The sequence below is a fragment of the Notolepis coatsorum genome (genome assembly GCF_963971535.1).
Source record: "Notolepis coatsorum genome assembly, chromosome: 7".
NCBI classification, from domain to species: Eukaryota; Metazoa; Chordata; class Actinopteri; order Aulopiformes; family Paralepididae; genus Notolepis; species Notolepis coatsorum.
Genome location: NC_140171.1, coordinates 15,756,609 through 15,781,340, shown reverse-complemented (window position 1 = coordinate 15,781,340; position 24,732 = coordinate 15,756,609). Strand labels below are relative to the sequence as shown.

General features: G+C 42.3%; 2 protein-coding genes across 2 annotated transcripts in view; one reads left to right on the top strand and one right to left on the bottom strand.

The window, feature by feature from the left end:
- Positions 1-3,877: 3,877 nt before the first annotated feature.
- On the bottom strand, positions 3,878-11,887 carry LOC311232639 (protein jagged-1a-like; the record flags this gene model as incomplete). Its single annotated transcript, XM_084319498.1, has 3 exons — positions 11,529-11,887; positions 10,161-10,490; positions 3,878-4,123 (listed from the first exon to the last, which is right to left on the bottom strand). The coding sequence occupies exons 1-3, from the start codon at positions 11,586-11,588 to the stop codon at positions 3,878-3,880; spliced, it is 636 nt and encodes a 211-aa protein (XP_084175624.1). The 5' UTR covers positions 11,589-11,887.
- A 10,523-nt stretch (positions 11,888-22,410) lies between these two features.
- LOC311232638 (protein jagged-1a-like) overlaps positions 22,411-24,732 on the top strand; it is a gene marked incomplete at its 5' end in the record, with an annotated part of 29,054 nt that continues 26,732 nt past the window's right edge. Inside the window, one exon of the mRNA XM_084319497.1 lies at positions 22,411-22,432. Within this exon, the coding sequence (XP_084175623.1) occupies positions 22,411-22,432 (22 nt within the window). The remainder of the gene's footprint in view (positions 22,433-24,732) is intronic.

Below are 24,732 nucleotides of genomic sequence, written 5' to 3'. Positions count from 1 at the left end.
AATATCTCGTCATATCTAACCCCCCGCCGGGGGCCATAGAGGAATATCTCGTCATATCTAACCCCCCGCCGGGGGCCATAGAGGAATATCTCGTCACATCTAACCCCCCGCCGGGGGCCATAGAGGAATATCTCGTCCCATGAAGTGTGTCTTTTATATACGCCGACTTCTCTTGACTAGTACCGAATTCAAAGAGCTCAATCAACTATGTGAACTATATATATATATATATATATATATATATATATATATATATATATATATATATATATATATATATATATATATATATATATATATATATATATATATATATATATATATATATATATATATATATATATATATATATATATATATACTGGATTATTGTATATTTATATTGGAACTTGTCTTGTGTGTGTGTGTGTGTGTGTGTGTGTGTGTGTGTGTGTGTGTGTGTGTGTGTGTGTGTGTGTTGTAGTCCAAGTGTCTAGTCCTTTGTCACTTTTAATGTCATATTATGATGTAATTATTATGCCTGTGTGTGTGTGTGTGTGTGTGTGTGTGTGTGTGTGTGTGTGTGTGTGTGTGTGTGTGTGTGTGTGTGTGTGCGTGTGTGTGTGTGTGTGTGTGTGTGTGTGTGTGTGTGTGTGTGTGTACTAGTCCTTTGTCATGTTTACTTGTAATGTCATGTTGTGATGTAAGTATTATGTGTGTGTGTGTGTGTGTGTGTGTGTGTGTGTGTGTGTGTGTGTGTGTGTGTGTGTGTGTGTGTGTGTGTGTGTGTGTGTGTGTGTGTGTGTGCGTGCGTGTGTGTGTGCGTGCGTGTGTGTGTGTACTAGACCTTTGTCATGTTTACTTGTAATGTCATGTTGTGATGTAAGTATTATGTGTGTGTGTGTGTGTGTGTGTGTGTGTGTGTGTGTGTGTGTGTGTGTGTGCGTGTGTGTGTGTGGGTGTGTACTAGTCCTTTGTCATGTTTACTTGTAATGTTATATGTTATGATGGAAGTAGTATGTGTGTGTGTATGTGTGTGTGTGTGTGTGTGTTTACTAGTCCTTTGTTCCTAATAAACTAAACTAAACTAAATGAGCTCATCGTGCCAACAATTGTTTTGGTACACTCAAATCTAGCTCACCTCCGCGTAGAATGCTGGTTAAAAAAAAAATAAAAATAAAAGACAGTTAACTTACCACCACACATTATTCTCAAAAGATTCCCTGCCTAGTCACTCCCCGTCGGTTACCATTAACCCTTTCTGAACGACAACCGCAATCTAAAAAGGGCAGTGCTGTTGTTGTCATCCACACACACACGGCTTCGCAGGTGCACTTCTCCTCCCTCCCTCTTCCCTCCCTCCCTCCGTGTTCCTTCTTTCCCAGTAGGGAGGCCCCGTTACCAAGCAACCCCCCCCCCCCCCCACCCCCGAAAACAAACATCCAATCACTCTGTCCCATTCGTGATCTGGCACCTCTTCAGTCACGAGAGTTCAAACCCAGAATCCTGCGACGATAAGGAGGAGGAGAAGAAGAGGCCTCTCCCTCAGGCAGGGCCAGCCGTGTCCAGAGAGGAGGGGTCTCCCTCAGGCAGGAGGGCCAGCCGTGTCCAGAGAGAGGAGAGGCCTTGTCCACGCGGCGCACGGCCATGTAACGCCAGGCCCTTCTCCCTCAAAACGTTGTTTTCCAGAGAGTAACCCTACTCCCAAATACCGGGGCGTGGACACAATTAGGGAAAACATAACAAAGAGATTCTGTAGGGAAAACATCAACACTACAGCACAGTGCAGCCCATTACTGCATCCGGGCCCCGAAAAAAGAGAAAAAAAAATGGAAAACTAGAAACCTGGGATTCTCTCGTCTCCTTTGACTACAAGGACAGCAGTAGATACTATATCTACCGTATATCTGTATGTAGCACTTGTGTTAATAACAGTAACAGCTGTTTGCCACGGGCACAGTTCTAGGTTCGAATGAGACGAGGAGTAATATGCACAATTAAAAGAATAGTAGACCAGAGTCAGAGTTATAACAATAACCGGTGTTTTAATTATAAGCGCGCTAGATAAACAGTAATAATACATACATACGTAAAGTACAAGTTATGCTTTGAAGTATCCCTTTTAGGTTAGGTCAGTAGCCTCTCCTTGCGGGAGGGTTAGGTCGATATCAAGGCCTAGGTCGATTGGATCAACACATTGGGGTTCGTTCAGACGTCTCTGAGGTTATCATCGGTAACTCTATATTAGTTTATCAGGGAATGCAAATACCTTATTAGGTGAATTGGCCCTTTAAACCCTTTTTCTTGGTATATACAGGAAGTGGGACCTCATGGTAAAACAGGAAGTGGTAGCTCACAGATAAACAGGAACTATTTATGTTCCTATGATAGTTATGAATCTGAACCCTGGGTTACATTCTCCCCTTCTATCCTAATGCACGTCCCTGTGCATATTATCCCAGGACTACATTATCACAATCCTATGGGGTTCTGGGGAGTCTGGTCCTAGAATGTTTTACTTTCTAGAAAGTTCTTACCTACTAACATTAACTATTTATGTTGCTATGCTAGTTATGAATCTGGACCCTGGGTTACATTCTCCTAGAGCCATATGAAATCTGTTTTATTTTTTTTCCAAATTCCATTTTATTTTTTCCCAAATTCCGTTTTTTCCGTTTTAATATTTCAGAATTCTGTATTTTGCTTTGTACGCTCATTTTACCATCAGAAATAGTGTCTAATAAGTGGGAATGAATAAATGTCCACAATTTAATAAGATATAACAGTCCATTTAATAGGGCTGTCTTAAATACTTCGAAGCTTCGAAGCTTCGTTCGATGGGCATGGGATTCGAATATGAAAATAAAATTTGATTATTAAAAAATATAAAAATATAAATGATATATATATATTTTTTTGCAAAATCAACTCTGCCTCTCTTTGTTAATTACAACAAGCAATGCTGTTTGTTATTTAAGATGAGGTCGGACTCGGCACTGACAGATTTGTGTTCATTGTGCTGCTTTTATAAAGCCTCAAATGACGGCTTACAATATTTCATGAAAGCAAAGTGTTTTGTTTGTCTAAGATTTAAAAAGGTTTAAACTTTACAGCACTGACAAAGTTGAACAAAGTGCTGTACAAGTCCCACAACATTTAAAAAAAAAAAAAAAAATCCTATGGGGTTCTGGGGAGTCAGAGTCACCTAAAGAGTCTGCGATTACTGAGCTTAGACTCTGTAATATTGACTGGATTATCGTCACTAGTGGGTTTCCTAGTCGGTGATATGTCAGGGTTTCTGGAGGTTCTCTATGTCTTGTCGACCTTCTTGGCTGTTCAGCTATGACCTCTCTTTCGGTTTCTTCTCCCACCTCGTTGTGGACATTCTCCTATCCATCTGGGTCGGTCTCCAGTTCATTCATGTTAGTATTGTTCTCCTCTGAACTCATAACTGGTAAGGTCTTGTCGGGTAGGTTGTCCTCTTCCTGATCCATGTCAGGTAAGTGATTTTCCCGATCCGCTGTATCTGGGTCAGGTAAACTGCCTTCAGTAGGTCTCACTGCGGGTGGGTCCTGGGCGTTGTGGACAGCGACCCCTACAGTTCGGTCGGGGCGCCTGCACAGCGAGGGTAGGATCTGAAGGGAGGTAGTGTGACCTTCCACACGTTACACTCTCCCGGTGAGAATCTGCGCGGCCAGGCTGGCTGCCGGCTGGCTGCACATGTGTCGGAGGAAAGCATGTGACAGTCTCCGGCCTCCCGGACCAACAGTAGGGGGGAGTGCGCAACAACCAGGAAGGGGGTTGGGAATTGACATAACGACTAACAGTGGGATGGGGGAAAAAGATAATAATAAAAAATAAAATCTTCTTGTTGCTTTCCAAGGGGTTTCTGTGTCGTCTACAGCAGGCCTTGTCTCTTCAGATCCTCGTAGGTCTTCTTGTTCACTACGTTCCCGCTAGAGTCCTCGTATTCTTCCTCTGTGTCCGGCTGCCACCGCTCTGATGCCTTCTGTGACTTCAGCTTGGCCCACAGAGAGACGGCGTCCTCAATCTGGGTGACGTTGGCAAAGTGGGCCGTGTTTGGGATGACCAGACAACGCATACCGTGGGCATGTCGCCACTCGGCGAAGTGCCTCTGGAAGGCCTTGGGTCCCCGGTAGGTGAAGAAATCTGTTCCTCTGCTTTGTCTTCAGCTGGACCAGAGCTGAGAAGCCACTTTCACAAAGATAGGTAGTGAAAAAAAAATTATATCTTTTTTTTTAATATAGTTGTTTTTCGATTAGTCGACTAATCGAAAAAATAATCGACAGATTAGTCGACTACCAAAATAGTCATTAGTTGCAGCCCTAATCTGTACATATCTGTAGATACTATATCTATATCTGTACATATCTGTAGATACTATATATCTGTACATATCTGTAGATACTATATATATATCTGTACATATCTGTAGATACTATATCTATATCTGTACATGTCCCTTACATACAGGGGGCGAAATTAAAGCCCGCCGCCCGCCAGGGGCGCTCAGTTTTTACCTTTGGCGCTTGCCACTGAGAGCCCTGCCCGCCGTGTGGCGTGTAGACGTGTAGTTCATAACGATACTCTTATTTTGAAAATCTGTGCGGGTCTCATTTCCGGCCCAAGCGCAACTAGAGTCATAATATCGATGGCTCCGGCAGTTAGCAGCATTCGGTTCGTATGATATTCTTATTTTGAAAAAAACCGTGGCAACGAGTCATATCCGCCCAGCCGGGCCAGCCCTGCAGCGGGATACTATTGGCTTCTGCTCATATCAACACAGAGCAGTCTGCTCTCGTCTAGATCGGACCTCCATGAGCTACCGTTACTGTTTAAACAATGACCCAGTCAACTATTCACTTTTAGTTTAATACATGACGAGGCATTGTCTAACGGTATCTAGCTGGCAAGCTACTGATAGCTGCTGATATCAACATGCTCCAGCAATAGTCTACTCAAGTGCATAATACCTCTGTTCCCTCGTTAGCTAGCTCACGTTAGCTAGCTCACGTTAGATCTATATGTCCCAGTAAACTAAATTGTCTTAACGTTATCTAGCGGGCTAGCAGTAGCTACAGATAGCTCCTGATATCAATGTCTTATAACATTGATTCAACGCGTATTCTAGCTGAGGGCTTGATGAATGTGATTAGACCAAAGAACCGCAATATTATACCAATAGGGTCCAGAGAATCCTTGCATGCTGAATGTAGAGTATTAGTATAGGGTCTAGCTGCATCGCCGGAGAATCCTTGCTGGAGCTGGAGGCTACTCAAGTATACACAGACAGTGGAGCTGTTTGCAGATAGCGAGCATTTTGACTTATTGCGTGGTGGCGATGTCTCGCAGATAATACAACTACAAGTATGATTATATAATATATATTTTATTTAAAAAAAAAATGTTTATATAAAATATATATATATTTTTTTTTTAATCAAAAAAATTTGGCAGGTAAGAAATATGCTTGGCGGGTAGATTCTTCCCATCTACCCGCCACTGGCCGGTGAGTCAAAAAGTTAATTTCGCTCCCTGCTTACATACCCTTACTAGTTACTATATCTATATATGTACATGTCCCTTACATACTCTTACTAGTTACTACATGTCCCTTACCTACTCTTACTAGTTACTATATCTATATATGTACATGTCCCTTACATACTCTTACTAGTTACTACATGTCCCTTACCTACTCTTACTAGTTACGCTGCTGGTCAGTATGACTTACTACCATAGTGTCTAGTTACACCTGTATCACTGTACATATTAATACTACAACTCTGTACATACATCTGATTAGCACTATTACTCAGTAGTACACATATATATTTTATACCCAGTTTAATATGTACGTTACTATTGCACTTTACCGTTACATTTTGCACCTCTGGTTGGATGCTAAACTTCATTTTGTTGTACTGTACTTGTGGTGCATGATGACACCACATTTGAATCTAATCTGAACAAATACTTACTGTCAAATTACAGGAAAATCAAATACATTTACAGATTACAACCTTTATTTAATGGTTAATATTTTGATAAAAGGTCATTTACTGTATGTTTATGGCATTTACACTTAAAGTAGAAAAACAAAAGTAATCTGTAAAACAATACAGTGAATTCCGTGTGATATTTTTTTATACAGTGTACATTAAAAAAAAGAAAAAGGTAGAAAAACCAGTCTTTTCTTCAGACATTTCTTCACGTGAGTATCGGCACGGGTCAAGTGAAAGCAACGCGACAGGAATGCCCTATGTGGCGGGAACGGGCTGCTTCCTGTGGATGGTTGTGTGTGGAGAGAGCGCGGGCGAGATAACCCAGGTGTTTTACAGTCTATTCTCACAGGAGCTATTGTCTGACGATCGGTCACGCTCTTTAGAGAAGACCCCCCCCCCCCCCACCTCCACCCACCCACCCCCCCCCCCCTGAGCATCCCCATTTAGTACATGATTGGGGAAAGAGGTTGTAAATAACAGGACATACTTTGTAAAAACCAAAGAATAATAATAATAATAATAATAATAATAATAATAATAATAATAATAATAATAATAATAATAATAATAATAATAATAATAATAATAATAATAAAATGATAATAATAATAATAATAATAATAATAATAATAATAATAATAATAATAATAATAATAATAATAATAATAATAATAATAATAATAATAATAATAATAATAATAAAATAAAAACAGAAGAGAGCCATTCTGCATCCCTATGTTTTATGTTCCGTTCCCTTTTTGAGGCCCCACCCTGTAATGGCTTCACTTCTGCTGCATGACGTCAACCCGGTTTTAACAATACAGCCTATACAGTAGACTTTCCCCCGATTGCGTCACTGAAGAAAATAATCTCCTTTAATTTGCCTGGAGACGTGGTCTGAGTCAGCGTGTGAGAGAGGAGCGTTCGTAATGATATTACGTAAACGGTGCTTAACCGTTTCACTACCACGGTTAAGGACACTGTCTGTCCTTTCTGTCCTGTCTGTCCTCTTTCACTGTGGATTACCACAGTGAAAGGGTTAACCGTCTGTAGTCTGATAGTAAAGGGTTAACCTTCTGTAGTGTGGTTAGTGAAAGGGTTAACCCTTTGTCGTGTGGCAGTGAAGGGGTTAAATTGGGCTGCTCTGGTATAATAATAATAATAAACCACGTTCAGATTCTAACCATTTTACTTCTAAAGACTATAGGGTTCGGTACCGTTCACATTTGAACCGATACCGGTACCTGTGAATCGATACCGGTACCTGTGAATCGATACCGGTACCGAACGGTACCTTTTTTCGGTACTTTAGTCTCTAAAAATGTAATCTACCTACCTCAGTTGTAAAAATAAAATCTCCAAACTTCAAATTATTTATTATCATTATTATTTATTTAGAACAATTTGTTAATATATATATATATAATATATAAAATTGCAGCGAGAGTTGTCTGTATCTATAGCTTTGTAAAGTGTAACCACACTTGCAACCGTTTTCGGCGTGCCATCGCCCCGACTGCTTTGTTGTTGAATCAAGTCAAATCCTAGGTAAGAAATGTGGAATTTCACGGGAATCGGTACTCGGTAGGTAGTACCGACGTGATTCGGTCGGTACCCTTAAAGGGGAACTATTTTACTATTTCCTTCACTATTTGGGCACTTTTACACAATTCCTGTGAGTTTATGGAACACCTCTGTAATTTTTTATTTTTTTTAATTCATTGTTTTGTATTTCTAATGAAGTCGTCAAAAACAGCATTTTTCTACCTCAAGATCTTAAGCCGTTTTTAGCCTGGGCTCCTAAACCACTGCGCCGCCTGAACATCATCATGCAGCGGTGTCTCTCTGACATCACAAATCAGCACATTTTCAGATGACTCAGTTCAGTGAGGGTGAATATTGTGAGAGGAGAATTGGAAGAATGCGCCAATATGAGAATTAGAGACATAGATCATATTAATATAAGTCCACATAGCTAGGAAACAATGCTAAACACTGAAAAAGGCCATTTATAAGATACGGTAGTTCCCCTTTAAAACTAAGTACCGGATTCTGTGCCCATCCCCAAGACATGTCGGCAGCTAGCAGTGCATTGAGGTTTGCATAGTCTGTCTGTCCTTCATACATCTGTGGATTACACGTGTCGGGTCGGAGCAGCGTGAGACAAGTATGTGGATGGTACTGACTCGAGTATAAGTCAAAGTATCGTAAGTAGTATGTGGATGGTACTGACTCGAGTATATAATGTCAAAGTATCGTAAGTATGTGGATGGTACTGACTCGAGTATAAGTCAAAGTATTGTAAGTATGTGGATGGTACTGACTCGAGTATAAGTCAAAGTATTGTAAGTATGTGGATGGTACTGACTCGAGTATAATGTCAAAGTATCGTAAGTATGTGGATGGTACTGACTCGAGTATAAGTCAAAGTATTGTAAGTATGTGGATGGTACTGACTCGAGTATAATGACAAAGTATCGTAAGTATGTGGACGGTACTGACTCGAGTATAATGACAAAGTATCGTAAGTATGTGGATGGTACTGACTCGAGTATAATGACAAAGTATCGTAAGTATGTGGATGGTACTGACTCGAGTATAATGTCAAAGTATTGTAAGTATGTGGATGGTACTGACTCGAGTATAATGACAAAGTATCGTAAGTATGTGGATGGTACTGACTCGAGTATAATGACAAAGTATCGTAAGTATGTGGATGGTACTGACTCGAGTATAATGTCAAAGTATTATAAGTATGTGGATGGTACTGACTCGAGTATAAGTCAAAGTATTGTAAGTATGTGGATGGTACTGACTCGAGTATAAGTCAAAGTATTGTAAGTATGTGGATGGTACTGACTCGAGTATAATGTCAAAGTATCGTAAGTATGTGGATGGTACTGACTCGAGTATAATGACAAAGTATCGTAAGTATGTGGATGGTACTGACTCGAGTATAATGACAAAGTATCGTAAGTATGTGGATGGTACTGACTCGAGTATAATGACAAAGTATTGTAAGTATGTGGATGGTACTGACTCGAGTATAATGACAAAGTATCGTAAGTATGTGGATGGTACTGACTCGAGTATAATGACAAAGTATCGTAAGTAGTATGTGGATGGTACTGACTCGAGTATAAGTCAAAGTATCGTAAGTAGTATGTGGATGGTACTGACTCGAGTATAAGTCAAAGTATCGTAAGGCTATCTGTGATATATTTGCAGTGAACTCCAACCCTTGGTCATCATGCTTCGATTAGACAGTTGTCACTCGTTCATTTCGAGGTTCCTTCTTCTACAACAGGACACACTTCACACAGATCACACGTTTATACGCTCAGGCTGCTGCCGCGCCAGAAGAAGCACGTTGTTCATGGAAATGCTAAATGTTCAGCCACAGTCTAGAGCACGACCGGTGTTTGTGCGGATAATCTTGTCACGTCTGAATTCCAAAACAAATACAAATAGAGGGAGAGGGAGAGGGAGAGGGAGAGGAGAGAGAGAGAGAGCGAGAGAGAGACAGAGAGAGACAGAGAGAGAGAGAGAGAGAGAGAGAGAGAGAGAGAGAGGGAGAGACGGAGAGGGAGAGGGAGAGAGAGAGGGAGAGGGAGAGAGAGACAGAGAGAGAGAGAGGGAGAGAGAGACAGAGAGAGAGAGAGAGAGACAGAGAGAGAGAGAGGGAGAGAGAGAGAGAGAGAGAGAGAGAGAGAGAGAGAGAGAGAGAGAGAGAGAGAGAGAGAGAGAGAGAGAGCACCAACCGAGCACTCAAATCCCCCGATCTGTATCTGAGCAAAAACACTAACTACACTATTACTGTTCCTCATTTTGCATTCATGCATTTTGTACTTTCAGTTTGTGTATTGTATTATTTTGTATTATAGTATTTGGTCTTTATTATTTTTACAGCATGAAGCACAATCTCAGGACAGGAGGCTCATACAGAACCAAACATTTCACTTAATGTACCTTTACTTATGTGACAAATAAAACAAAACTTGAATTTCTTTGATATGGGTGCGTGGGGGGGGGGGGTCATCCCGGGTTGCTTCTCCTGCGCGGTGCAAGCCATACCCCCCCCCCCCCCCACCCAATTCAAGCACAAACAGACAAACAGACACAGTGATGACGATTGATGATGATGGTTCAACTCACCGGCCAGGCGAAGCTGAAAGGCAGTACAATCCTGGATCTGTCGTCGCTCCTCGCGAGGTTGTTGCGCAAAGAAAAGGTATTCCCTCCGACCACGGGGGTGGACGCGCTCCCGTAGCTGCACGGCCCCTGGGGCGCCACCTTCAGCTGGTACTCCTTTAGACACGCACGGAAATACGTGTCGCACTCCTCGCCGCCAGCGCACCGGAGGTCCTGGGCCCCGCTCCCGCTCCGAGGAGCCGCCCCGTCGCAGCAGGCGCCCGTCAGGAGCGCGCCGTTCACGTTCTGCATGGAGACGACCTGCAGGTCGAAGTGTCCCGACGCCACAGACCCCTGGGGAACCATCACGTGAAAATATAAGTTTAGGTGTTATTATGTTACAGTACTGTATATTTGCATATCGTATATGTCACAAATGTAACAGTACTATATATCTGTATCCTGTATGTCATGTATGTATGTCCCTATGCCATAAATGTCATATATGTTGTGTATGTCATAAATGGCACTATGAATTGAAAATGGGGGACCCTGATGTAAACAAGACAAACGTATTTCTCTGGACTGCAACCCCTTAATAATTGTGTATTGAGCCGTAGGCTACTGTCTGTATTGTACCCATTCTGCAATCTGTTAAATAAAGTTTTCATTCATTCATTCATTCATTCATTCAGTCATGTATTGTCATCATCACAGCACAAGTGTACAGCACAACGAAAATGAGCTTGGGCATCCAACCAGAGTGCAAATGTAACAGTAAAGTGTAATAGTAATAATATACAATGTACAGCAGGTGATTTTAAACTGGATATAAAAATATATGAATTAGTACTACTGAGTAATAGTGCTAATCAGATGTATATGTACACTATACTGACAAGCAGCGTAACTAACTAATATATAACAGATATAGTATACTTATACGGGACTTTGAGATATATGTGTTGTATTTATTTGCAAATGAGAATGGGTTACGTTTTTCTTTTCTTTTTTTTCAGGGTCTGAACACTATGGTGTCTAAGATAATAATGTTAATTAATAGCCTACAAAATAGATGATGTATGCAAGAAAATCCACCCAAACAGCTAACATTCCCTCGCTAATAACTAGCACAAGTGCAGTGAAGTAAGTTTATTATTATTTGGCTAAATGAAGAAAGCTTTTGCCGTGTTTCGCCATCATGCAATGTTTTAATGGCAAACCACGCGGAGTTCAAATAATCGATAAAATGTTATTTTTTTTTGCTCACATATAAAAATCACATCCCAATCAACCTAAAACATTTTAAGTTGAAAATGTAGAGAGAGAGAGAAAGGTGCTTTTCTTGTCTCTTGCAGGTCGATCATGTCATCCACCACCAGCACCACGTACCTTGAGCCAGAGGCAGTGCAGCAACATCTGCAGGAGGAACGAGTCCCGTCTCAGGATCATGCCTTATTCTGTCGGGATCGGGATGATGCTGCTGGGTGTCCTGCTGGCTGTGAAACTACTATACAAGTCCGTCCGGCCGCTCCACCACCACGGCTATATACTCCCGCGATCTGCACATGCACGAGTGGAGAGAGAGGACAACACCTTTTCAAAAGAGCATGGATTTCCAAATGGCAAAGAAATGGCCTGCCCCCTTCTTCTTCTCCTTCTCCCCCAGCCTTTTGTCCGTCCGACTATTGTGTGAGGCTCCTTTATCTCTTATTATATTATGGTCCTCCTGATCGCCTGTGATACAAACAATGTCCACGAGCAGAGGAGGTCTGTGTGGACAAATGACTGCTCCGGTTTAACAGCAAGTTCAGAGAGAGAGGGAGGGGTGGCAGGGGGGCGGGGTGGCTTCTTAATATTCATAAGGGGGAGAGGTCTCTTGCTACTAGGCTACTGCTGGATTCTCCACCCGGGTTTGAATGTGCATGTAAGTGGGGGTGACCAGTGTTTACAGTAACTTAGCAATTAGCTGCCTAAGTGCCATCGCACATGGACGCGACTTCGAAACAAGCTGGTGAAACATCGAACAGAAGTCTTTAGCGTGTGCCTCTTATAATTAGAGAGCACACACTGACACTGAAACCTGTGTGCATAAGTTCTTTGATGCGTCAAGTCTGCATTTGTTTATTATTATTATTATTATTATTATTATTATTATTATTATTATTATTATTATTATTATTATTATTATTATTATTATTATTATTATTATTATTATTATTATTATTATTATTATTATTATTATTATTATTATTATTATTATTATTATTATTATTATTATTATTATTATTATTATTATTATTATTATTATTATTATTATTATTATTATTATTATTATTAATATTATTATTATTATTATTATTATTATTATTTAATATTGGTCAAAATGTAGACCTATACCTTCTGTCCTGTAATCCAGTGCAACACGTTTGTTTATTTTTGCGTAGGAGTTTCATTTTTTTAGAGGCCACACGAGGGCAATAAAAACTAAAGCGGTACATCTTAAAGACCCCTCGTTCTTCCTCTTGTTTGTAAAATGTTCCATATGAGATCCTCGGCGATGGCCACTCATCATCATCATTTGAGCGATTGCCTCACTCACTCGACGCCGAAGCATACTGCCAAACCACCCTAACTAAGGTTGAACAACAACAACAACAACAACAACAGCATGGAACATAAGCCATCTAGCTTGGCTCATCAGTTACAAATGACTTCTGAACATGGTTACAACACTAAAGGGGCCGCTTCTGGTAACATCAGAACAAAAACAGCACCAAAATCTAATTTTCTCAAACTCACAGTCACTGGCATAATATAGGTGGTGGTCAATATAGTACTCTGGAATGCTCTGCCGAAAAAAACATTGTATCCACAAAACAATACATAACAAAATTACGTTCAAAAAATATATTAAGAGATATCTTGCAAACTTGTCAAGTATGTTATCTAGAGAGGCTCTTGCATGTGTCTCTAATGGGGATCCTTTAATAAACATAAACATAATTATGATCCGCATTAATATTATATGGGAGAGGAGTCTAATAGCAGTTGACCCCCCTCCCCTGCTATTACGACCGCTGTGTGGAAGGTGGCTAAACGGAGAGCCCGACGCCCACATCCTTGAACCCCTTCACCGACAGCTGTGTCGGGGGGGGATTCTCACTGCCGAGGAGGACGGAGCCACAAATGATTTACTGGAAGAAAAACAACACACACAAAAAAAGAAGCAGGGAGGAGGTCTCCACCGCGCGAGGGGAGACTCGGGTCCACCTAGCGAGGCGGGAGCCTGCGCGCTCTGAAGTCACTCCCCGTCATCATCACCAGAGCCCCGTCCCAAATCCCATGCTTGAAAAGAACCACAAAACAGGTAGTGGAGCGAAGGGCAGGCGGAGGGAGGGAGGGAGGGAGGGAGGCCGGGGGAACGGTTCCTTTATGAAATAGAGACTCTGTGAGAGAACAAAGGTATAGCGGGTCTTTATTGTCACATTAGAGCAGCTGGGATCGTTCCCTTAAAGAGCCATGAATTCATTACCCTCCCTTTTCATCGCCTCCTCACCGCGGGGGGGGGGGGGTGGGGGGGTGTCTCTCGGAGAACTGCGTGACACTCATCTGGCCTCATCTGCAGCCTAATGTTCAGCAGCCTCACGATCTGCAGCCTAATGTTCCCTGCATTCAATGTTCCCTCAGCCTAATGTTCCCTCAGCTCAATGTTCCCTCAGCTCAATGTTCCCTCAGCTCAATGTTCCCTCAGCCTAATGTTCCCTCAACCTAATGTTCCCTCAACCTAATGTTCCCTCAGCCTAATGTTCCCTCAACCTAATGTTCCCTCAGACCAATGTTCCTTTAACCTAATGTTCCCTCAACCTAATGTTCCCTCAACCTAATGTTCCTTTAACCTAATGTTCCTTTAACCTAATGTTCCTTTAACCTAATGTTCCTTTAACCTAATGTTCCCTTAACCTAATGTTCTTTTAACCTAATGTTCCCTCAACCTAATGTTCCTTTAACCTAGTGTTCCCTTAACCTAATGTTCCTTTAACCTAATGTTCCCTCAACCTAATGTTCCCTTAAACTAATGTTCCTTTAACCTAATGTTCCTTTAACCTAATGTTCCTTTAACCTAATGTTCCCTCAACCGAATGTTCCTTTAACCTAATGTTCCTTTAACCTAATGTTCCTTTAACCGAATGTTCCTTTAACCTAATGTTCCTTTAACCTAATGTTCCGTCAACCTAATGTTCCCTCAACCTAATGTTCCGTCAACCTAATGTTCCTTTAACCTAATGTTCCTTTAACCTAATGTTCCTTTAACCTAATGTTCCCTCAGACCAATGTTCCCTCAACCTAATGTTCCTTTAACCTAATGTTCCCTCAGACCACTAATGTTCCTTTAACCTAATGTTCCTTTAACCTAATGTTCCCTCAACGTAACCTGAAAGACAGACTCGGGGGGGGGGGGGGGGGGGGGGGGGGGGTAACCTGAAAGACAGACTCTCTCTGGCGAGCCTAGAGAAAGGTGGAGGCGGCCACGGCGAGCCTGGCGGCTCAGGGGTTAAAGCATCTCGCCTCGCCGTGCCACGCCCCGTGTTTTGCCAGCAGGTGCACAAGAAGCATGCAAAGCAGCACCTCGGTAGCCAAATGGTGCACGTGCCGCCGTGACCAGGGGTCGGAAGCAAGTCACAGGGCCGTCGCCGCTCCTCTCGTGTGTTTGTTCCGTATACATACTGTAGGCCTCGCTCTCGGAGCGGTCCGTCGCGATCAGTCGCGTTGTTTTGTGCCAAATGTAGCGTAAGATTTCAAGCGCAAGTGGTGTATTTAATTTATACCTATACTCTGTGATGGTCAAATATTATCATGTCTATAGATCTGTGTTAAAATACATTATTCTATCTCTGATCGCCTTGACTAGTTTAATATAGGTCAACTAACTACAGCTCAAAGACACTAGGACGACAGTCTTAGCAGTCTTAACAATAACAGCCAAAGGGCCAGGAGAGACGCGAGGTCCAAGGTTCTTTTCAAGTTTCAAGTTTCTTTAATAGTTGTCATACAGAAGTACAGAATACTTTCATACAAAATGCTTCTTACTGTCACGCTCCAGAGACTGTGCTAGACAAGATAGTATCAAATAACATAGTATAGCATGTAAATTAGAAGTAGAAAATGAGGTCACAGTGTTCAGTATAGACATATGTACAATGTTCGATGCAGAATAGACGTAACTGAGTTACCATATAATATACAATACTATGCAGTGTACTAATGTACAATACTATATAGTGCAAAGCAGAAATGGGATGAGGTACAATTTAGGTACAATTTACAGTAAGGTGTACGAGTTGTAGTGCAATCCTTCATCAATAAATATAAAGTGTGGGGAGTGGGTGCTACAGTGTGTTTGTTTAAAGTGAGTGTGTGCTATAAAGTTCATATTATAGTTAATCTATTTCCTCTTCAGTTCTAGTGTGAAGACACAACAAAGTCCCTGGAGCCCATCTTTGTTTTCATTTTCTCTCACTAGGGCATTTTTTGTTTACCTTTCTTGTCATATCTGGGTATCTTATGTACGTCATGTCGATTATGTATTTAATGTAAGTCTGACCAGACCCCTTTGTCACTTTCTGGTCAGACGCTTTGTGTGTCTCTGATGATAAAGTGATCATTTCCTTTCTATGGCCGTGGAAATAGATAAATAAACTATGTTCTATTTTTATACAATTGACTCATTCTGAATTTCTACAGCTTCACTGTTTGGCTCATTTGAAATATTCCACAACACTATACCTACTGCTTTCACTGTCTACCCATATACTCTGTATGATAGCATGTACAACAGTGCTGTATATACCACATATTTACATTTATATCTTTTATATAATTTATAACTACCCACATTTGTCTGAATATACCTGCATATAACCCCTCTATACTTGCTTGTATACCAGTTACCTGCATAGCTTTGTATGATAATAGCATGTACAATAATGCTGTATATTATATATATATATATATATATATACATTTATTCTCACCGCATATACATATCCTCACCTGTCTGTACTTACCTGCACATAGTCCTTTACTATATATATATCTGTACATATTCTACTCCTACTAGTACGCTGCTGGCCAGAAGTAGTCATACTGTCTTTATTTATTATACTACAACTCTGTATGATACAGCACTACACTCAGTAGTACTAATTTGTATATTTTGTACCCAGTTTAATCACCTGTACATTGTATATTACTATTGCCCCTTACCGTTACATTTGCACTCTGGTTAGATGCCAAACTTCTTTCCGTTGTACTGTACTTGAGCTGTATGATGACAATACATTACAATCTAATCTAATCTAATCTATTGCGGTAGGCTTTGATTGATTGATTGAAAACTTTATTAACAGATTGCAGAATGGGTACAATACAGTACAGCTCAATACACACAATTGTTAAGGGGATGCAGACCAGAGAAAGACTTTTGTCTTGTTTACATCAGGGTCCCCCATTTTCAATTCATCAGGACATATATGACATACATGACATACAGATAGTCAGTACTGCTACATCTATACATTTATGACATATCAGATTTGCAAATACAGTACTGTTTGTGATACAGAAGGAGTCAAGAAAAGGGAGTATATACATTTGACGTAGAAACTGTACATTGGAGGAGGTTGGGTGGGGGGGGTTGGGTACGTTGGGATATTGACAACCATACTGGGTAATTTACATTGGAGGTGGTTGGGGGGGGGGGGGGGGGGGGGGCTACCCTCCGTTGTACAGTCACAGTTATCTGTGATTAGGTCTAGTCGCCGCCTCCAGGTTTGTCAATATCATCATTCACCCCCTTTCATGTGTATTTCCACGTTCCGATTGCTAATGCGGTACGTGAGTGACTAAACGGATTATTGCGACTATATTGCCATGGAAACAGAACTTCTGCAGATTGTACAACCCAACCGTAGATGTTACCGTCTCAAACTTTCTCAAACTAAACTGCAATAAATCAGAAATCATCATTATCGGTCCAAAATCCCTCACCAGCCACACGCAGGATTCCTCCCTAAATATTGATGGTTCCATTTGTCACCCCCTCCACTCACGTCCGTAACCTTGTTGGCATCATCCTGGACTCCACCCTTTCTTTCCTGCCCCATGTGAACCACATAACCAAAACGGCCTTCTACCACCTCCGGAACATTGGTCGTCTCCGCCCCTCCCTATCACTCTCCGCTGCTGAAACACTGGTTCATGCATTCATTTAATCAAGACTGGACTACTGTAACAGCATCCTCTACGGCTCACCAAACACTATCCTCAATAAACTCCAATATGTCCAAAACTCTGCTGCCCGCATGCTCACCTCCACCCAGTCGCTCTGATCACATCACCGCTGTCCTCCACGAACTCCATTGGCTTCCGATCAAATACAGGATACAATTTAAAATACTTCTCATCACATTAAAGCCCTCAAACAACCTTGCCCCTCCCTACCTGTCCGACTCCTAACACCTCCCACGGACCAAGCTCCGGACCTGGGGGTGACAGGGCCTTTGCTGCTGCTGCCCCCTCCCTCTGGAATGCCCTCCCCGCCATATCCGTGATGCAAACACCCTGACATCTTTTAAATCAGCCCTCAAAACCCACCCTTTTCAATCTTGCTTTTGACCTCTAATTCTGTCAGTTTTATTTTATTTTGTCATCTATTATTTTTGTTCTGTTTTTGTTTTGCCATAGTTTGTCTCTTCTATCCATGGAAAGCGTCTTTGAGCACCTGGAAAAGCGCTATATAAAATTAGATGTATTATTATTATTATTATTATTATTCCCAGGTTTTCAGCCCTACATGCCGTTTAATGTCAGCGTATCCCCAGGTGTCAGTCAAGACCCCTCTGCTCTACATCCTCTGGCCGCATCAGACCCGATCCTATCTGCCTCAGACCTCAGACCTACTCCTATCCACCTCAGACCCACTTCTATCAGACCCACTCCTATCCACCTCAGACCCACTCCTATCCACCTCAGACCCACTCCTATCCACGTCAGACCCACTCCTATCCGCCTCAGACCCACTCCTATCCACCTCAGACCCACTCCTATCCACCTCAGACCCACTCCTATCCACCTCAGGACCCACTCCTACCACCTCAGACCCACTCCTATCCACCTCAGACCCACTCCTATCCACGTCAGACCCACTCCTATCCACCTCAGACCCACTCCTATCCACGTCAGACCCACTCCTATCCACGTCAGACCCACTCCTATCCGCCTCAGACCCACTCCTATCCACCTCAGACCCACTCCTATCCACCTCAGACCCACTCCTATCCACCTCAGACCCACTCCTATCCACCTCAGACCCACTCCTATCCACGTCAGACCCACTCCTATCCACCTCAGACCCACTCCTATCCACGTCAGACCCACTCCTATCTGCCTCAGACCCACTCCTATCTGCCTCAGACCCACTCCTATCTGCCTCAGACCCACTCCTATCTGCCTCAGACCCACTCCTATCCACGTCAGACCCACTCCTATCTGCCTCAGACCCACTCCTATCCTCCTCAGACCCACTCCTATCTGCCTCAGACCCACTCCTATCTGCCTCAGACCCACTCCTATCTGCCTCAGACCCACTCCTATCCTCCTCAGACCCACTCCTATCCACCTCAGACCCACTCCTATCCACCTCAGACCCACTCCTATCCACCTCAGACCCATCCTACCCACCTCAGACCCACTCCTATCCACGTCAGACCCACTCCTATCTGCCTCAGACCCACTCCTATCTGCCTCAGACCCACTCCTATCTGCCTCAGACCCACTCCTATCCTCCTCAGACCCACTCCTATCTGCCTCAGACCCACTCCTATCTGCCTCAGACCCACTCCTATCTGCCTCAGACCCACTCCTATCCTCCTCAGACCCACTCTTATCCACCTCAGACCCACTCCTATCCACCTCAGACCCACTCCTATCCACCTCAGACCCACTCCTATCCACCTCAGACCCACTCCTATCCACCTCAGACCCACTCCTATCCACCTCAGACCCACTCCTATCCACCTCAGACCCACTCCTATCCACCTCAGACCCACTCCTATCTGAGCTCCGGGAGGGTCATCAAAGAGAAGCCGCCTATTCTCGGGTCCTCACTCCACAATGGTGGAACGAACTTCCCACCACAGTTAGGACGGCCGAAACCCGACCAATCCTTTGCCGTCGACTAAAAAACACACTTCTTCAATCACTATCTGAAATTAAATTTAAAATGTTTTATATTAACCTTCTTGCTGTCCTCTACTACTATGCACTCTTCCTACTATACTAATATGTCTTGACTACACTATGCACTCAACAATGCAGCGCTCAAGTTTCAACACATTGATGAACATTGTTACTCAGCTGATAGAGTTGTACCCAATTCCTGCTGACCTGTTGTACAGAACTTGTACAGTAAGTCACTTTGGATAAAAGTGTCAGCTAAATGACAAAATGTTAAATGTAATGTAAATGGTCTCTCATATGCGGGATAAGAGCGTAATCGTGCCGTTGTAAATGGGATGTGATGAGTCAACATAAAAAAATAACGAAATGCTCAAATATAATATTAACTGGATATTTGCATGCATGTATTGACAGTCGTTGTGAGTTTGCTCATTCGGTGAATGATTGATAGTCCACGATGAATCAGTTGTGCCCGACCTTTGACCCCGCACTGACCTTCCCTTTTTTTTGTGTTTTTTCTGTCTCGGTCATCGTTCACTTCCTTATTAAAGGACCATAACAGTCTACTTTTGACTTTTCTTGCCATTAGCAGAAATTAGCCCCTATCTTCAACACACGTTGTGTACAGAGTGTATACAGTGTATAACTTAGAGAGCTCAGCCTATACTAGTGTTGTCACGATACCAAAATCTGACTTCGATACCCATACCAGCCTGAGTATCACAGTTAGTAGACTTAGTAGAAGCTTTATTGTCATTGCACAATACAGTACAACGAGATTGGTTCGTGTAGCACCTAAAATAACGATACCTACATACCCACTCTACCACACAACACATCCATGATGTACCTACTGTATTGACACACTACCATACATACATGTGTTGTACCCACACTCACTGACACACCACACACGCATGTACCCACTCATACCCTCCTCTGCTACATACATGCACTTATTCACAGGAACATTAAAAAGGTTTAAAAAAAATAAAAAAAATAAAGTAGGGATGTCCGATATTATCGGCCGATATCGGCATTAAAATGTGATATTGGAAAATATCGGTATCGGTTTTAAATGTTTTTATTTATTTTTTTACATTTCTATAACCTTTATTTACCCAGGCAAGCAAGTAAGAACAAATTCTGATTTTATTTATTGTCAAAAGTATGCATAAATCCAATCCATTATTATTATTATGAATTCCACACAAGAGATATGTAATGTTAATTACCTGAAATTATTCCATTTTTTGGGGGGGAAACCCTGCATATATCGGTATCGGTTGATATCGGTATCGGAAATTAAGAGTTGGACAATATCGGTATATATCGGTATCGGTAAAAAAGCCAATATCTAGCATCCCTAAAAAAAAAGTATTGCAAAATCATCATGAATGAATGAATGAAGTTTATTTTTCGGTCTTGTTTACAGATAAATCAAAAGCACACTTGTGTGGACTTACAAAAAGAAAAAAGAAAAAAAATCACAAATGTACATATTCAAGGTAAGCTCACGCACAAAATCCAAAATCAATGGCCGAAAAAAAGGAATAGGCCGAAGCACATGCTTATTTTTTAAATATATTTGTATATTATAAAATAAAAAACTTGAGTATCGATACTAATAAAATGGAGTATTGGACCATTTCTAACGGCTGGGTATCACAATACTCTTCTAGTATTGGTGTATCGTGCAACACTACCGCCTACATTTGTAAACGTCGTTCACTGCCATTCATGTTGAAACACTATGCAAACACTGTGAGACGTGGAAGTGGCCTTCAACCCTTTTCAAAGTCACTGTGTCCTTATTTGATCTACAATTACTGGGCTTAGTATTCCCTCAGCCTAGTGTTCCCTCAGCCTAGTGTTCCCTCAGCCTAGTGTTCCTTCAGCTTAATGTTCCCTCAGCCTAGTGTTCCCTCAGCTCAATGTTCCCTCAGCTCAATGTTCCCTCAGCTCAATGTTCCCTCAGCTCAATGTTCCCTCAGATCAATGTTCCCTCAGCTCAATGTTCCCTCAGCCTAATGTTCCCTCAGCTCAATGTTCCCTCAGCTCAATGTTCCCTCAGCTCAATGTTCCCTCAGCTCAATGTTCCCTCAGCTCAATGTTCCCTCAGATCAATGTTCCCTCAGCTCAATGTTCCCTCAGGTCAATGTTCCCTCAGCCCAATGCTCCCTCAGCCCAATGCTCCCTCAGCTCAATGTTCCCTCAGCTCAATGCTCCCTCAGCTCAATGTTCCCTCAGGTCAATGTTCCCTCAGCCCAATGCTCCCTCAGCTCAATGTTCCCTCAGCTCAATGTTCCCTCAGCTCAATGTTCCCTCAGCTCAATGTTCCCTCAGCTCAATCTTCCCTCAGCTCAATGTTCCCTCAGCTCAATGTTCCCTCAGCCTAATGTTCCCTCAGCCCAATGTTCCCTCAGCTCATGTTCCCTCAGCTCAATGTTCCCTCAGCCTAATCTTCCCTCAGCCCAATGGTTTCCACAGAGGAATGTTCCCTTCAGCCTAAACGTACCCTCGGGTGTAACGTTCCCTAAGAACCGACATACTCTCGACTTGTCGTCCGCCCCCCCCTCCTCCTCCTCCTCCTCCTCCTCCTCCTCCTCCTCCTCCTCCTCCTCCTCCTCCTCGTCACCCCCCCCCCCCCCCCCCGCGGCTATCGTTAGATTCGCTCCCATCTTTCCCGCCGACCCCCACTCTCTGACCCCCTCGTCTCCTAACACACGGCCCGGTTAGCGGGACGAGAGACAACGTCCAAAACAAGTAAATGAATAACTCTCTCTCTCTCTCTCTCTCTCTCTCTCTTCTCTCTCTCTCTCTCTCTCTCTCTCTCTCTCTCTCTCTCTCTCTCTCTCTCTCACTCTCTCCTCTCTGAGGTCAATGCCTTCAGCTGTGTGAAAAGTTCCCACGCTTTCTCTCCTCTCCTTGCTGTCTCCAACCTCTGGGTCATGTGCGTGGGGGTGTGGGGGGGGGGGGGGGGGGGGGGGGGTTGCTCGTTTGAAACAGCCGCTCCAGGGTCAAAACAGCCACAATGTTAGTCAGCAGCAGCCGAGGTAATGTCTCTTTTCTCCCCCCCCCCCTCTCTCACTTAAAGGGGCACTTCGCCGAAAAAACAAACAACGTTGATTTATTATTTTCGCACATAATCTGGGGGGAGGGACAGTGGCTCGGGAGGTGGAGCAGTCGTCTGGTAATCCAGAGGTTCCAGGTTAAATTCCCGCTCCTGCCGAAGTGTCCTTGAGCAAGACACTTAGCCCCTAATTGCTCCTGATGAGCAGGTCTGCGACTGCACTCCTCAGCATCGGTGTGTGAATGCGTGAGTGAACGGGTCAAATGTGAGGAACAAATTGTAAAGCGCTTTGGATAAAAGCGCTATTTAAATGCGCAGCATTTACCATTTGATCTCACACACAAATTCAAGTTTCGTGTTTTGTTTTATTTGTCACATATCAGGTACATTATAGTGAAATGCTTGGTTCTGTGACTATATATTTATAGTTATAGTTTATACTTATAGTTTGTATAGAATATATACGTTGTGTACTATGTTTACAAAACTACTATGGCTGAGGAGACATATAAACGTACCTCTTCTATGCTATTATGCCTATACTACTACTGTACCTACTATGCTAATAATGATGTATTTACTACTATGCACTCAGAGTGTAGCACTCAAGTTCGACACTGTTTGATGAACAACACCACTGACCCTTAGCCACCAGAGTTGTACCCCTTTCACTGCCACATTGCCAAACGGTTAACCCTTTCACTGCGACAATACAGAAGGTTAACCCTTTTACTGCCACACGACAACGGGTCAACCCGTTCACTACCACACTACAGAAGGTTAACCCTTTCACTACCACACTACCAGACGGTTAACTGTCTGTAGTGTGGTAGTGAAAGGGTTAACTTTCTGTAGTGTGGTAGTGAAAGGGTTCAATCATAAATTGTCTTAACCTGTTAAGCCTGTAGGTCCCCCTTTAGGGGACCTTGCTTTTCTTTATCATAAATTGATCAATAGAGACCGTATTAGATCCCCAATTATCATATCCTGGGGTATCATTCGAAAGCCACACTCATTGGCTACAACCGTGTCCAAATTATTTCGAGATCGCCAAATGATTGACGGAGCTAGAGCCCCCGGAGGTCGGGGTGGTAATGTGTACTTTGGTACACACCTCATATATCGGCATGTAACTCGAGAACCGCTGAACGGATTTTGTAACCTGAAAGGGCAATTGACAGGCAACAAATAGGGCTTTAATTATATATATTGTATTATTATTATTATTATTAAAGAAAATGCGCACCCAAGCCGCTAGAGGTCGGCAAAGTGGCGCGTCGCGAATCGTCCTCATGAGGGCCCACATGTGGGCCCTTGGATGTTAAGAGGTTCTGTTTTTTTTTATAATTTTTTTTGTAGCCAAGAGTAAATACCATAACCCTATCAAAACAGTAGTCAAAGTGTATATTTTCATTTTTACCGATGTTTTATACGATTTACCGAAAATACGATTTATAGAAAAAATGCTAATTATATCTCTTTTAAACTGCAAGGAAATGACTAAATCCAGATTCAACCCTGCCATTGGAAAGAGGAGCCTTTTCCCTATCCATATGATTTGGCCATAATAAGGTCAAGGTCAAGTTCAAGGTCAAATATGAATTTATAATAAAATCGATTATCATTTATTACTGTATCTACAAATCCTTCTGTTTAATCATCTTCCCTTATTCATTTGCTTAGATTTTTAGTTTTACACTTGATCTCAAGAAGGTGCTGAATGAGCTCAGTGAGCGAGCTCGGCTTGCTCAGAATTGTAACATGGTGTTATTCACCGGCACAGATGCAAAAATAAATCATAATTTAAATTATTTTCATTACAATTTACTCAAGCTTAGTAACAGACACAATATTTCTGACACTGGTAATACATACCCCCAGGTCCCTAGATGTTCCTAGATACCAAGAACATGCAAATTGGCCTTGTAGAAGTGGAGCAATCTTCCATTTACTTAGGCATGTACCTTTAGGGCTTATATTCTCAAGTAAACCTTTTTGTATCGTTTTTTTTACCCTGCACTAAATAGGAGTAATATACATTTTCTACTGAGAGAGGAAATTCTTAACGGTAAGTGCATTTCCCATCATGTTGGCGTGTTCCTTTAACCATTTAGTATGCATATTCTTTATATACCTTTATTCCGCACCTTTCTAAACGCTCTGAGGATGTATTATTGTTTTCAAGTGGTTACTCTACATGAAAACGTTATCTATTCTATACCACCTTTAAGTTCCCTTCAGTGATCCTAACGTGCAGGGTTTTGCTTATGAACGTACCAGGCC